The sequence below is a fragment of the Phyllostomus discolor genome, chromosome 1 (genome assembly GCF_004126475.2).
Source record: "Phyllostomus discolor isolate MPI-MPIP mPhyDis1 chromosome 1, mPhyDis1.pri.v3, whole genome shotgun sequence".
NCBI lineage: Eukaryota > Metazoa > Chordata > Mammalia > Chiroptera > Phyllostomidae > Phyllostomus > Phyllostomus discolor.
In genome coordinates, this window is record NC_040903.2 from 207,179,257 (window position 1) to 207,195,194 (window position 15,938).

General features: G+C 45.3%; 1 protein-coding gene across 1 annotated transcript in view; it reads right to left on the reverse strand.

Moving 5' to 3' along the window:
• PTPN21 (protein tyrosine phosphatase non-receptor type 21) overlaps window positions 1-10,646 on the reverse strand; it is a 58,947-nt gene extending 48,301 nt beyond the window's left edge. The window contains 2 exon segments of the mRNA XM_028507740.2: window positions 9,428-9,809; window positions 10,528-10,646. Of these exon segments, the coding sequence (XP_028363541.1) occupies window positions 9,428-9,607 (180 nt within the window). The 5' untranslated portion in view covers window positions 9,608-9,809; window positions 10,528-10,646.
• Between the last annotated feature and the right edge of the window lie 5,292 nt (window positions 10,647-15,938).

The following is a 15,938-nucleotide window of genomic DNA, read 5'->3' on the forward strand; positions in this document are numbered from 1 at the left end:
CATCTAGTACAGTGCTTGGCATATGGTCAGTACCCAATAAATAGCTATCATTCTTACTATCACGTGCAACCATGTCACATATGAAAAAACAAAATCAGCCCTGGCTGGTGTAGCTCAGTGGACTGAGCATGAGCCTGTGAACCAAAGCATTGCTGGATTCGATTCCCAGTCAGGGCACATGCCTGGGTTGCAGGCCTATCTCTAGTAGGGGGGGTACATGAGGGGCAACCACACATTGATGTTTCACTCTCCATCTTTCTCCCTCCCATTCCCTCTCTTTAAAAATAAATAAATAAAATATTAAAAACAAACAAACAAACAAAAAACAAAATCATACAATTAGCGTAGGGATTTAAACCCAAGCATCTGGCACCAGAACTCTACCTTATTGCCTACAAAACCCCGTTTTGTCAACTGCAGTTGAATTCAATCTGCTGAAAATTCACTTGCATTAAAGGGAATTTGTCAAGTCAAAATGTGAGCCATCTAAGTAATTGTAACGGACCTGAGCGAAGGCGAGTTGTTGTATATTCACGAAGAAAATGGGCTGCTGACGCCCCGCGTGAAGTTACGTGTGTATTTTCTTACCCAGCTCAGGTCAAGCTTGTTCAAAATAGCACAATTCCCATGTCCTACCTTGAAATATTAATGTAAATGCTGCGTGGCTTTCCGTGACCTCCTCTGGGTAAGCCACTACAGAAAGTGCCACAAACCCTCAAGAGAAAACTTACTTCCACTGCATGTTGCTACGTCTCATACAAAATTTGTGACATGCATAGATTCTTCTAGTGAAATTAGCATCTTAAGCTAATCCTTGAAAATTTAAATTGCCTCTGGATATCTTTCCAGTTTATTAAATGATAAAGCTAAGTAATATTTATTTATGAACAAATTGCTTGGAAAGCCAAACAGGAAAATATTTGCTAAACCAGCTGTGCTATATCAGTTTGACAGGATTTCAAATCCACTTGTTTATGACAAAAATTGAAGTTGTTTTTATAAGTAAAACCGTTTGGGCAGGAGTGAGGTGAACCGTGCAAGGATATCTTCATCTCATCTGTCGTTGCCAAGCACTCCGTAGCTCGGCTGCTGGGGGTCTCCACTGGGGCTTGTCGATAAGAATATACGAAGAAACAACAACGGCAGGGGACATTTGGATGATAGATGCCAAGAGTCTAGGAGGACTATCTGAGAATGTTTGGCCTGGGTAAGGATGCCCTTTGCTCATGGAAAGAGCTCTCCAAAACCCTTTGGAGCATCAACTCCTGCCCTGACCAAGGCAATTTCCGCCAGCAGTGGCGGAGGCTGTGCAGGGGCCCCCACAAAGAACCTCTTTCCCATCACAAGCCTGGGCCTTCGTTCCCCAGCCATGTGCTCCAGCAACACGAGACGTTTGCTGTGGTGCTGGCAGCTGGGCGTCAGCTCTCGGTGGGCTAAGCCCGAGTGCCAACCTTGTAAAAGGTACACTTCGGCTAAATTCAGACTTGATTCCTTTCGTCTCCCCTTGCCTAGAACAATGCCGTAATCAATCTATCAGTCCATAGGAGTACTTATTTCTTGATCGACTTATTAAAAGACATTATCCTGCATGCTACTAGCTCGGGAAATTCTCGAAGTGAATCTGAGTCAAACAACTTGCTGGCAAAGACAAACTCAGTCTTGAAGTATAATTTTCGCCCCTCAAAACAAGAACCCAGCGTACTGCTAAAAACGTGCTGTAAGCAAAGGCCTTCTATCATGTTCGAGTAGGATGTGGATCGGACAAGAAGAATGAAGAAGAAAGCTCAACAACCGGCCAGGGAATTCGGTTACTGCATAAAGGAAGCATGAGCCATCCATCCATTCATTGAAGAATGTCACATGCCTGCTGCTGGACTGCTTGGTGGGCACAAAGGTGCCGTCCCGTAGGGAAGACAGACATGGACCTACCTTCGGAGGAGCAAGAAGGAGTCCCACTCACAACCCTTTCCCTCTTGAAAGGAGTTGTGGTTTTTTCCCCCCTTAACAGAAAGTTGTCCCAGAGAGGAAATGAATAACCCAAATGGCCTTTCCCGAGATCTGAAGATAAAGGCCATTCATTAAAAAAGGGCATTTGTGGGAGAAGGGGGTGGGGGACGTGCTTCAGGGACAAGTTATTTTCTTATAAATAGGAAGGCCTTGAATTGCTGGCAAACATCCCATCCTATCAGCACCTTCACCCTGGAGAGAGAGTGGGGACGAATCTATTAAACCAAGAGAAAGAAAGACCGACTCATCCAAGGTCCTCTAGGCCTGCACTCATAGATGGGTTGTGGGAAGAAGTAGCCTAAAAACCACCTGAAATTGTATGCAAAATTCTGCATTTTCAACAGACTCTCCAGGAGGTCCATGGCCTCTCCAACTTTAAAAGTCAAAGTTCAGGCAGAAGTCTGACAGGCATAAACGCAAAATTCTGATTCTTTTGCTTATTAGCTATGTGGCCACCCAGATTAGCGCAGCAAATTACCCAGTTTTTCAGGACTTCAATTTCTTCATTTTAAACTGGAAAAGATAATGCCTAATTCATGGTGAGGATTAAGCCAGATGAGGCATGTTAAGCTTCCAGCATAATAAAGCTCATTCACCCAGAAGGAGGACCACAGAAAGCCGTTCAAGCTGCTGGCATTATAAGGGATGAAACCTGAAACCACATACAACACGGACAATGACAGAACTTAGAGCCCCCCAAAACACCATCAGTTCCCGACGCCCTCCATTTTGTAACTCAACTCACAAACCCTCTGATATGAGCAGATTCACAACTCCACGTGCTCGTGGGACTACAGTGTCATGGCGGATTGTTGGTGAGAGAGATTCAAGGGCATCTCTAACGTCTCTTAGGTGAAAAATCCAATACTGAGAGAATAACATCTCAGACTGTTAGCCTTTACATTTATTAGAAATTAGGTGAATAAACAAACAAAAAAAGAAAGTATCGAGGTGAATGTTGAAAAATACTCCCTTTCTTTAACAGGTTTCCAAATTCTGTATTAATTTGTATGCTGATAAATTCCTTCTAAAATGCATACTATCTCCATGTTTGTATATATAATTCCTCTACTTATTCATGTGGCTGGTGCTTAATTATCTAGACCAAATGAGAAAAGAACAGATCATCTAAACGTCAGGAAAAATCCTTGCTCATTTATTATACTATAATCGGCTTTGGACTTTGGAAGGCTTTCTTTATCTGGGGGAAGAGGCCAATCTAAGATTTAAATTTGCTTCAGATGGTTCAATAGCTCTCACTAAAAGTATTTACTGATCTATGTCTATAAGTCAATCTTATCGGTTTCACAACATACATACTGAATTAATAACTACCGGCCCAAAAGGTTAAAAAGTTTATAGGTAATCACACATATTTTAGCTATTTTTAGAGCCCAACTGCAAACAGCTAGCACAGAAGGAAATGCGCACGAAATTCTTGAGGTCTACTCAGGTAACAGTCAAGATAAGGTCAGTGGATATTTGAAATACCTGAGACACTAATTTAAAATCAAGCACTCTGATGGCCAAGAACACTTTCTAAAGTTGCACTGAAGAGTGATGGCTTGCGTTACACGCTTGATTCCTCTCTTCCAACAAATCCCTTGGCCAAAAAATGTCCCCATCAACCAGAAAACACTATGAGAAGAATCTGTTCAAAGTTCAGCGAAGGAGGTGACACTCCCTTGATATAGCAATCTTATCTCAGGGAGCTATTAAAACGCGATCATTTCCTAAGTGTTTCAAAAGAAACCCCCAAGTGAAAAAATAAGCCTAAAGAAAAAAGGTGCTGTCCCACCTGTGTTCAACACTTTGTCAATGTTCAATTTTCTCCAGGAAATAAAATCATATAGTGTATCAAGATGGACAAAACTGAACTGTTATCCAGACGTATCATGTGAATTTTTTTAAAAGCCTTAATTTTTGACTCAGTAGACATGTATTCAGCAACTATGGACTGTAAGGTACAAGGCGCTACTCCGGGCAGTGGTGAGAGGTCAGTCCTACTCCGACGGAGCCTACGTTCTAAAGAAGAACTTGACTTACGTGTGATGCACTTCAAATACAACTTAAAAAGCATTTTCTGAAGATCTGTGATAAACCACAACACAGGCAACCAAACATCAAAGCCTATACTTACAATTTTAAAGTGAGAGGCCGTAATAAGAACTTCTAAATTGTGCTAGCCTTTGCCCCTTATTCAACAGAATGCCTTGAAGGTAATTTTAGGAGTGGGTGAGTATCGACCTCATCTTCGGAATTGTAGTTACGTGTATACGCCATATAAGCACACAACAAGGAGGACCCTTCTTCCCCAACACACACGAAGCACACAGAAACAGCTGAAGGAAAACTGACCTCTGAAATTTAAGTTGTACAACCGACACATAAAAATCATAGCAAAAAACATGAAAAAAGTTGTCTTCAAAAGGTTTTTGGGTTTTGTAACTTCCCTGTTTCCTAACCAGAGATTTAGAAACTTAAAAGAAATAAAAATAAAAGAAAGAACTCTAGCCACGTGTAAATTCAAGCTCAATAAAGACTTTAAGACCGAGAAAGGATCCCTGTAAATGAAAGATTGCAATGACTAATTAAAAGGCATGGCGGCATGATAAAAATGTGATTACCCAACATAAGATTTTAAAAGAATTCTTAAGACATACACTGAAGAAAAAATATAAACCTTAATCCACAATTTCATAAAACCTTTTTTTTTTAATCCTAGCGGTTAGTTTGTGGACAGGAGGGAAGAAGTAGGCTAATGGAGAAGTGAAAACCTACTAAAGCTGTGTGTTTCGAGGGCAATGAGGCTGTAACATTGTACAAATTAATTCCAGCTAGCATAAAACAGAGATTCGAGTATGAATGCTAAGTTACAGTGGTATATTAAACATTCAGCCATTCAGTAATGTAAGCAGTGTGATTATCAATGGCTGCTACACTTGTTTGTGCTGTAAGAACATTTTATAAACAACCATGTATTCTCTTACTGAAATGGAAGAAACACAGACATTTACAAAAGAGAATTCATTCAAAGTGCATCAGTGACCCCAACACGGAAGAGTCACAAATAGTTCACAGTAATGAAGCACAACACTTATTGAGAGTTTTCCTCACTACAAGGTCCTCTGCTAAATGTTTTACATTTACCATTGAATCCTACACGCACTTAAGTAGATAATGTTATTATTCTCAATTTAGAGATAAAAACAGTGGACTTGGGAAATTAAGTAATTTGCCCTAGGTCACGCAACTAATCAATCAGTGGCAGCACCAGGGGCCAAACCCGGGTGTGACTGACTCAGGCTGGCCAATGTCTCAATCACACTGTCAAACAGTCTTCTCCAGAGGCAAACAGAGGCAGTGCCCCCTAATCAGTGCCCGGAAAGACTGCCCAGGCCCAAAGGAACCTGTCTGGTCCAGGAGGCAGCATGGCTCCCCTTTAGGAAGACCTGTGAGGTTTTCAGGGCACCCTCCCTTCTCCAGTTTCATGCTCACCAAGCAACTCCCTGGCCCTGGCTCCCGAGTGGCCTGCCTACAGGGAGATCACGGCGCACACACTGGGGGCCCTCGGTGGTTCCGTAGCTCGTGGTTGATTACTGAGCTAGCATCCTGGTTTTACACATCACTGCCAGTGAGCTGGGCTAACACACATCCCACTCCCTGAGACCACTTCCCACGACACTGGCTTTTTAAGCTTAACCACCTCACTCCAGAATGTGCTGAATCCATCAAGGCCATGCTGCCCCATGGGAGTGGCTGTGCCCAGCTGACCCCTTCTTGTCTCACCACCTCCATCAAACCTCCAGAATGTACACCTTCAGGACTGCAGAGAAATTTTTCTAATTCTGCTTAAGTTCTATAAAGCCTTCCACAGCCTCTCTTGAAAGTATTGTGAAACTCAGAATGTGTGATATGTAGAGAATTTCAACAGCTCTCTAAGAGGCTGCTGGTATAATAAAAAGGCAATATTTTCCTATGAGGATAATTTTTTCCCTTTTTAAAAGTCACTTTTCCATAGTTCAAATAGGATGAATTTAGAAAACAGTTAACAATCGAAGTCAACTAAATTGAATATATTAACCTTTCTGATTTTAGTTTTTTAATGTTATAAAATATCTCAGACCAAAAAAAAAAAAGAAGAGTAAGAAACAAACATCATATACCCATACATCCAGTTTAAGAAATAAAACACTACCGATATAGTGGAAGCCCATGGAAATAGCATTATAATGGTATTATCATGTAGCCTTATGACTGCCATAATAAATGTGAAATGGTATTCAATTAAACAAGTAAAGGCTGTTTCTCCCCCAACTTAGATTTGAGCAGTAGCAAAGTTCATCCGCCAAATCTATACACTATGATAATCTTAAGTTTGCTTGACAAGAGAATACTATAAGACAACATACCAGTATCTCTTGGTATGAATCTTATCCGTGATGTATGGACGCAAACCCAGAACAGGTGTTGCTGACTCGGATTATTTCTGAACAGCCTTTCAGTAAGATTAAGCCTGGGGCAAGAGCCATCTGCTTACAGGCTACAGAGCACAGCTTCTGAAACTCTGAAATGAAAAATGTGCCGTACACACTAAGTTCCTAACCACGGCCTGTCCTTAAGTGTTGGGCCTGGCGGGACAGCCTGTGCAAGGGCAAGACATTTTCTAGGGATGACATCTGTTCTCTCTGAACACACTCTACACCCTTCCGTTAAAAATCATTGTACACCCACAGCTGTATGGAGTTGCTTATTCCTGAGTCTGATAACATCGAACACGGGATAGCACTTCTCGGCTAACAGAGAATGAACGCAATGCCTGTGGGTTCAGTTCAACCTGTGTTTACCGAGCACATTCCAGGCCTGGCACTCTGGGTACAAAAATAAATTAACCACGGTTTCTCAAGATGTTGACTCTGTAGTGGTTGTAGGCAGGCCTGGTGCATGAGGAAGAAATGACAGGAAAAACAAACCAAAATAGGGAAAAGGGAAAAAGGGGTGAAGGAAGCAAAACTGATGGAATAAATGCAAGTACACAGCTTTTCTGGTTTACTTTTTCCTCCTAGGACTGCTCCATCTTCGCCTCCTTCCAAGGCTCCCCTCCCTCTATTCAACCCTGAGGGGTCTGCCACATCTTTTCCCCCTCCTGGAAAGCCTCACATGTTCTCCCAGCTTCAACTGATTACCTGACCTTGGCTGATGTTTCCAAAATCTCCTCTCCCCAGCCTGGATTCTCACTGGAGCTCCAGCCCCACGCCTGCCCCTGCCTGCTGAACCTCTCCACGGGCATCTCCAAGTCAGTCCTTTCAGAACTAAACTCACCACACACCTCTCTGCTTATCCCCCTCAAACCTACCCTTCCTTTTGTTTCCTCTCTCTGTTAGAGCCCCCAGCACTAACTGGAAACCTAAGTATCAACACGGACCCCTGGCTAGCCCTTGCCCTACACTCAGGAGATAGGGTCCTGAGTGTCTCTAGATTACACCCACTCCTCTCCATTCCCACCCAAATCCCCAGTGCCCACCATCTATACAACTACGCTTTTCTAATCATTCCCCAGAGGGCTCATTCTTCCCAAAAACTAATCGCACCACACCCCTGATTAATCGTACCACACCCTGGTTTAAAAGCCCTTCATTAACTTCCCTATTACTTTCAGGACGAGCCCAAACCCTTTAACAACCACCTACACACACACACACACACACACACACTCACTACACGGCCCCTGCTCTCAGCCTTTCCTCTCCCACTTCAGAGTCTAGGAGATCACGTGCCTCCTGTCTTTGGCCCTAATCCAGTTCCTTTGTTGGAACAGTCTTTTCCAGTCCCTGACAGGACCACCCTGCCCCATCCTTCAGGTGCCAGCTCACACATCACTTGCCCTGGGAGGCGTTCCCTTTGTTGTTCCTCCCTACTGTGTCTCTGCACCCTCCACTCCCCTGTCACAGCACAGGGCCGGGCCAGTTTTCTTGCTGGTATCAACACCAGGGTAATCTCCTAATACATTACGTGCTCGGCACTTAAGTCTTCCGTATTGAGTCATCAAGTGATTGGATGGTCACCAGGGGCACAGTTTATTGCTGACTTTTTATGAACTACAACCATCAGTTAGGAAGACAGGTATTCATGTGGAATAACCAGTTTCTCCATCTTTCTCTTACCCTAGAACCAGGTGGCCAAAGGATGAAGGGTCCTAGGTTTCATTACAGCCCTATTCCTCACAGGCTTTACATAGTATTTTGAATTTATGTGGATACTTGAGGACTGTACAACTTCCTATTGACTAGATTAGGGGTTTTCCAGGGCAAACCTCTCAATCATTACTATAACAGGCTAGTTATTAGAGCCTGGCTTTACCTGCACATTAAGTCACACAGCCACTCTGAGGATTAGGAACCCCTATTATCCCTGTGGTTCAGGGGAGGGAGCTGGAGCCCAGTGAGGTCACACAGCTTGCTCAACATTCAACAACCAGAATTTAAACTCAAGACAATGTGTCTCTAGAATCTTGGCCTGGCCTGTCGGAAACAATGAATGTTAAATGAATGAATGGAATCTATACAATGTACTGGATCAGGATGACACATTTGGGGATTATATTGGGTTGGCCAGGAAGTCCATATGGTTTTTCCCATAAAGTAAGACACATTTTTTTCATTTTCACCAATAACTTTATTGATTTGGATATTTTGAGTAAGTCGGCTATCTTCCACTATTGGCTTCTAGTGGGTAGAGGCCAGGGGTGCTGCTAAGTATCTTCCAGTGCATAAGGACAGCCCCACAGCAAAGAGTTATTTGGCCAAAATGTCAATAGTGCCAAGAAACTTCACAAACCACTCTTGACACATTCGATCAGTCACATAACCTTCTCCATACCCTGCACAAATCTTATTTTTGCATTTCAGTTGTGTTTTTACCTTTCTTGAAATAATAAATGTCAAAAATGTTCCATATTTTTTCCATTTTCAATATTAAAATGGCTGCACAAAAAAATCACCAATTTTGATATTTTTTTAATGCACACTGATATGACAGCTGTCACAATACAATCGAATGAAGTTAAAGACAGCTAAGCACTACGAGAGGCAGTGCACGTAAAGAACTTTTTGGCCAACCCAATATTAGAAAAAAGGAAACTTGATCATCCAAAATGCATTCATGTTTGCGTTTGAATTATATTTTGGGGGAACATATTAACATTGTAAAAACTTGACACCGTTCATTCTCTTACAGGGAAAGACCCCTTGTTCTGTGTCCATTCCTCTATTCATGGGATATGGGCTTGCAGGCTCAACTCAAGATACGCTGGCTGGCCAGGGACACACTTTGAGAATGCAGAGCCAACATACATTCAAGTGGCTGGGACCTAAGGAGAGAAGCCAGGCCAGAAGAGCCAGCGGCTTTTTATGCGGCTTACCTCCCGCAGCTCCAGCCTCTGGGCCACCGCCTCCAGGCTCTCCTGACCAGTGCTCTCCACTGACAGTGTGAACTCCACAAACTCGTTATTGAGCAGCTGGATCCGGGCAACCAGGCAGCTCTTGCTGGACACCGTGTAGCGCCGGGTACGTTTGAGTTTTAATCCAAATGGCAGTGGCATCTTTTTCTCTCTTCAGGAGTGGAGGGGTAACAAGGGAAAAAGCACCGCTACCAGTGCAGAGGTGGTGCCGGAGGAGGAAGGCGATCCCCTCCTGCCCCGAGGGGTACTGCACAGTCTCGGGCTGCTCACCCAGCCGCTGCCGCCGCCATTAAAACGCAACTGAGTCTCCAAAGGCCAGGTGAAGGGAGCATCCACGCCAGTGCTGGAGAGAGAGGAACACGGGTTACACGGGCCACGGCAACTCTGGACTTTTAAAAATAAACATCAATAACGCTACAGCCAAAGAATAAGCTTTCCCTCTCTTCTGGAAAAAAGAAGGCGTGAACAGGGTCTGGGTACAGTGAGGAAGTTTAATCAGGGCTGTGTTAGACCCTCGGTCAGACTCCACCGCTGGCCTATTCCTCCAAACCGTGGCAACGACCACCTGTGGCCGTTTCAGGGTTAAATGAGATAGTTGCTGGCATTACTATAACCCCAAATTGAGTAGCTAGCATTAATGGTCCTCTTTCCATGTTAGGTAAGATTTTGTTTTTTCATAGTTAACTCTTTTCGTCTCCCCAATACTCCAAATATGAGGATCTTTAGTCCTTAAGTGAGTTAACTGCAAAACACCTCCAGAAGTGCAAGGTTCAAGCCTCCGTCCCAAAAGGCAAATTAACCCTAAACCCAAATGAGAGGCATAATCCCCTCTAACACACGGCAGCTGTGAGGTTCAAACAAGGCGAAGCGATTAACGAGCATTTGTAGTGCCCTTTCTGGTTTGTAAATGCTGACGCCATCAAATTGATGTATTTATAATAAATCACAGACGGCCTTACAAATGTTTGCTATCCGACTCCCACCAGGAGCCTGCAAGTTCTGAAAAGCGTGGCCCCGTCTCCTCTCCGGGTGAGATGCCTAAAGAGGCGGTGGACCTTCACCTAAGCACAGCGACAGCCCAACAGGCGGGCGAGGACTTAAACACCATCCTAGCTTAAGGAGGGACGGACAGGGTTCCGCCAGCCGGTGCGGCTAAAGAGCACAACAGAGAGCTCGGGCTCCAACTCCTCGCGGAGAAGCAGGCGGCGCTGCCCAGCCGACGCGCAGCCTCCCAGCATGCGGAACCCTCGGCCCGCGGCGGAGTTTCCGGACGGACGCCCTAGGGAAGGTCCGGCCCGGCGGCTCCGGGAGGGAACTTTTAAAGGACCCAGCCCGAGACCCCACGGCTGGTGGGGAGAGGTGCGCGCCGTGCTGTGGGTTCCCGGTTTGGGGCCTCAGGACTGCAACCTACCCCGTTTACAACGTTTTTAATCACAGCCCTTGGTGGTGTGACTCAACTCCTGAGCTGAAGCAGACTGGCCGTGAGCGGCAAGTTGGGATTTTCACATTAACCGGATGTTTCCCCGCTGGAACGGGTCGGCAGGATCCCGGGAGAGTTCCCAACCTCCGTTTTCTTTTGAGCAGAGGCTGCCCCCGGAGACGAAGCCTTCCGCGAGGCTCGGCACAGTGGCTGGTGACCCTGAACTTGGGCCGGGACCCGCGGGGAGGGGCGGGGTCCGCTCCCGGGCCTCTCACCCCGCAGACCCAGGACCCGGGCCTCTCGGCTTCGCACCAGCCCGGGAAGCGGTGGGACTGGATCCCAGTCTGCTCAGTCCCAGTCCGCTTTTCCGCTCTGCAGACCGCGTCCCTACCCCAGAGGGGACGGGCACTCACTCACTCAGGGCTGGGGGATGGCCGAGCCAGAAAACACAGCTTAGCGATTACGCTAAGGCTTTGCCCAACAACACGTTGTAGTTGCATTCCAAAAAGTCTCTGGGTGCAAGGCAACGTTGTGGGCACCGTGAGAAACCTAAGCCGTATCCTAAACCGACGCTGCCCTTAAGGAGATTACAAAAGCATGCTGTATTTACGTACGGGGCTGTATCTCTAATGAGGACCCAACCACGGTTTTTGCTGTCTGGTTTTTTGTTCCTTCTGTTTTGGTTTGTGAGTTCTGGCTACCCCCAGAGAGCCAAAATAAAATAAAAGTTAAAAAACAAGGAATGGAGAAAGAAAGCCAGAGGAAAACAAGAAAACCGGAACTACCTACAGCACTGTTAAGAGCATTTCCTGAGTGCCTTCTATAGGTAAAAGCACCATACTGAGGAGGAAAATAGTAAATATTATGGTCTCCACCTACAGTGTATGAAGCTCTTTGCTATGTCAGGGTTTTATAAACTAAATAGGTAGTTGAGGCAAAAATGAAAAAAAAATCATGAGAACCTCAATACTTTAAAACTACTGTTTATATAAACTGTAAAAGACTATATACATACAATACACAGGATCCGACACAAATAACACCTATTACAAAATCATAAGCATGTAATTCTATAACAACAATATCACACTCAAGCATACCATGTGACATTGTAGGTGAAATGTTCAAATTAAAACTATAAATTATTGCCCTACCAGACGCACTCGAGGAGGTGATACTTCTGCCGGACCCTCTATGTACTAAATACCCTTTCATGAAATGAGGTGATGGATTTCAATTTTGTATACAAATTACGGTAACTGGAAACAGGATTGAGTAGTGTAGATGAACAGACAAGATATTGCATATAAGCAGAGGAAAGATGAATATTTGTATTAAGGGTGTTCAAATATAGTAGTCCTTCACTACAAAGATAGAACTATACTTTAAAGGCAGTAAATAGGACACAATGTAATTTAATTATTAACTTAAGCTCTGATTAAGCAAACTCTGAGTAAAACTTTCAATTGTCCCTGAGATTTGAAATGTTTTACAGCATCAGAGGTAAACAAAAGCCAATTTGCTCTCTTTTTTATTTTGGTAGATGTTATGGTGTAATTGAAAAAGTTGAGGGTTTGTGTGTCTCGGGTGCAATCCCCCCACCCAAGATCTAGCCATAAGAATAGCTTGCCTTTTGCTTATTTATATAAACCTACTGTGTTAAAATAATGTTTTGCTTAAACACAAAATTATCAATGATGTACACATCTTAACTTTATGCACAATATTTGCTACTAAATGATGTCATAAAGTTATACATGTTTGAATAGAGGAATAGAAATTTAGGATGCTTTTTGGAAAGTCTGTTTCAGGAGTAAAATAGTATGTAATACTTTGAAAGGTAGCTGATCTTGAGTTATAAATTACCTAAGTAAGTAAACAATTAGTAATTAGCTTTTGAGGGAAACAAAAAACTAGGATACTCTGTTTCTCTACAAAACCATTCTGTTAGTAATAAGAAAACAGATACATGTTAAATTCTGTTCAAGTTTCCAAAAGACAGCCAGAGATATCTGTAAATTCATTTTAATGTCTTCTTTTCACACCTCCTCTCAAAGGTTTCTCAAATGCACTTTAACTCTGAATCCTGTAGTTTCCCCCCTTGCTGATAAGGTCTTAGGTCTTCACCACGTGTAACTTTGCCAATGATGCTTCAAAATAATCGGGAAAGAGTATACGATATTTTTTAAGTAATATATACATCTATAGCGTTAAATCAAACATATGTTTCTCAAGAACCAAACATTTATACGTAGACACTCGAGAACAAAATGCCCTAGAAACAAAACAGACAACTATCTTCAGAGTAAAATTACTGTCATACCCGAAAAAAAAAAAAAAAGAACCTGTCAACAACTACGAGGCGCACAGCGGCTGTCACTGGGAGCACACGGCGTGTTTTGGATGTTTGAGAGCATACGCTATTATTATAAGGCTTTCTCAGCAAAAAAGGAAAATAAGACGAGCATGCCAAGAACTTGTAATCAGGATTTGCAGAAATCACAAGTCGGAATTTGCAGACCCAAGAATTCTTTTTTTCCAGAGTAAACACTCTTTACTCCAAAATAAGTCATCGCCAAAGAAGTCCTTCCCTACTCCCCTGCTCGCCTACGTTACCGGACAATTTCGCACTTAACGTTCCGAGGCAAAGCTACGCCTAAGACTTTTAAAACCCTGATCCAGAATCAAGCCGCAACCCTCGGAGGGGAGCTCTGAACAGACATGCCAGCCCTCCCTGAGAAATGACTCAAGTAGATCCCAGATAACCTGGAAAACGGAACACTTTTCTCTTTGTTACGCTCCTTCCACCGGCCGGTAGCTGGGACCCGTCCTCCGGGCCGGCCGACGAGCTCCAGGTCCCGGCGGGCGGCCACACCCCACCACCGCCCGGTCCCAGCGCCCGGAGCCCCGCGCCCTCCCTCACCTGCTCCGGCGCCCGCATCCTCGGGGCCGCGCGCCCTGCTCAGCGGCCCGCCTCCCGGGGCCCCGCCGCGCGGCCGCCACGGCCGCGCCCGCAGCGCGGCGCGCTCATGGGGCTCGTGGGCCACACTTCCTGTCTCCGAAAACCCGGCCCGGAGACCATCCCCCCGGGCGCGACCGGCGGCGGCGGCCGAGGCTCGGGAACCCTGCAGCTGGGACCCGCCGGCCTGGAGCGGCTCACAGAGGAGGCGCGCGGGGCTTGGGCGGCAGCAAGAGCGACCCACGGGCTCGGGACGTGCGGCCGGAGCAGCGGAGCGGCCGGGCGGGCGGGCGGATCTGGGGAGGCGGCTGCGGTCCGTGACCTCAGAGAGTTGGAATGCGGGCGGCGGGGCGCGGGGGAGGCGCGGACGAGGCGCGGACAGCTGCGCCCGCCCGCCCGCCGGGGAGGGGGCGCGCCGCTTCTTTTTATAATCATATGACCACTTATTTTAAGAGTTTCCAAATACAGCAAGGCTTTTGATACAAATGAGGGGAAGGGGACATTAGTTCTGTTCCAGGTAAAGGGTTGTATTCCAGGGTTATTAGGTGCTTCGTAAAATGCTATTATTGCTGGAGTTTTTCCTTTACTCTGTTACATCTCTGAAAACAATTTAAACATTTTCTTCCTCCTACGCTTACCCCGTCTAAGGCTATACCCCACCAAAAAAAAAAAAAAAAAAAAGGAAAAAATTCCCTTGTACTGGGTGGGAAAGTCCCCTTTCTCCAAAAAGAGTTGATATGCCTCAAATAACCGATGGGTCTCAAAAAGGAAAAGAAGTTGCATGCGTATGCAATACCAAGTGAAAGCTGTTCGGGATGCAGATTCCATGGTCAAGAGGCCTAGGTTCGATTCTCAGGGCCCAACACCTGCTGCTAGCTGGTGACCTTGCGCAAAACTCTTCACCTCGCTGTGCCTACTTCCTCTTTTACAATGTTGGGAATAAAATGATCGCTATTCAGTTGCTTGTGTAAAACATATATTGTGCATCATTTAATTCTACACCCTATTAACAATGTTTATTGTTGCATGGTGTCAGCACACTGTGCTGTCAGTCTGCCTTGCAACGCTCAGCCGAGGAATAACGCTGGGACCCTGACACCAGTCACATTGGTGCGTTTGATCTCTTGCTTGGCCTGTAGTGGTTTGAGTGTGTGGAACAGAGAAGCTCTTTTAAATCTCATTTTCTTCTTGGACAGTGGACACTTACTGGGTACTTGACCGAAAGTCCGGGTCCCTGGACACAGAGGACCACTGGTGTAGTGGGTGATACACACACACACACACACACACACACACACACGTAGTGCCCCTGAGGCCTAAATGGTGAGCGCAGTCCTAGAGGTATGAATGCTTGGGAAACCCAAAGCCTGGGCAAGATTCAGGTTGGGTCATGGAGCGAAAGGCATCTAAGATTACACGTGCTCTTCAATCAATCAATCAATAAATAAGTAGTGTTTGTAATTGATATTTCAACAGGACACTCCAGGAGGCTCAATTTCTGTGTGAGGGGAGGAGAGAGACATGAACATGAGTTACTTTTCTGGCCTCCCAGGCTAGAAAAATTCGAAATTCTGTGTGATCCTTCTCCCTTTCTCATCTAGCCTGTCACTAAGACCTACTGCTAGGTCCTCCTTTGAAATGTCTCCTGAATTCTTTCCTTTCCGTTCCTCAGCATCCCCTCCCCCATTCCAATCCAAACCCTCTTCACTCTACATCCGGATTACTGCAACAAGGGTGGTCTCCTTGCTTCTGGTTTCTCAGCTCTCTCTCGTTTCCGGACTAATGCCAAGCGTACCTTTCTCTCGGACCCCCACAGCTAACTAAGCCAGCGTTTCTGCCTGACCTTTAAGGGCCCTTTTAAACTGGCCTCAGCCTCTCAGACCATCCTTATTCCTCTTGTCTCCCAGATGCTCCCATCGAGCTGTTTCTCCTGGCCTGGAGCTCCCGCTGCTGCGCCCACTCCCACCTGCCTAGCCTTCCGTTCTCTCCAAGCCTCAGTTCAAGGCCCTCTGGCTTCCAAGACAACTTTCTAGCCGCCCCATTCCACAGTGATCTCCGCACTTGGCAGGAACTTTTAAAAACTGTTTCATGAA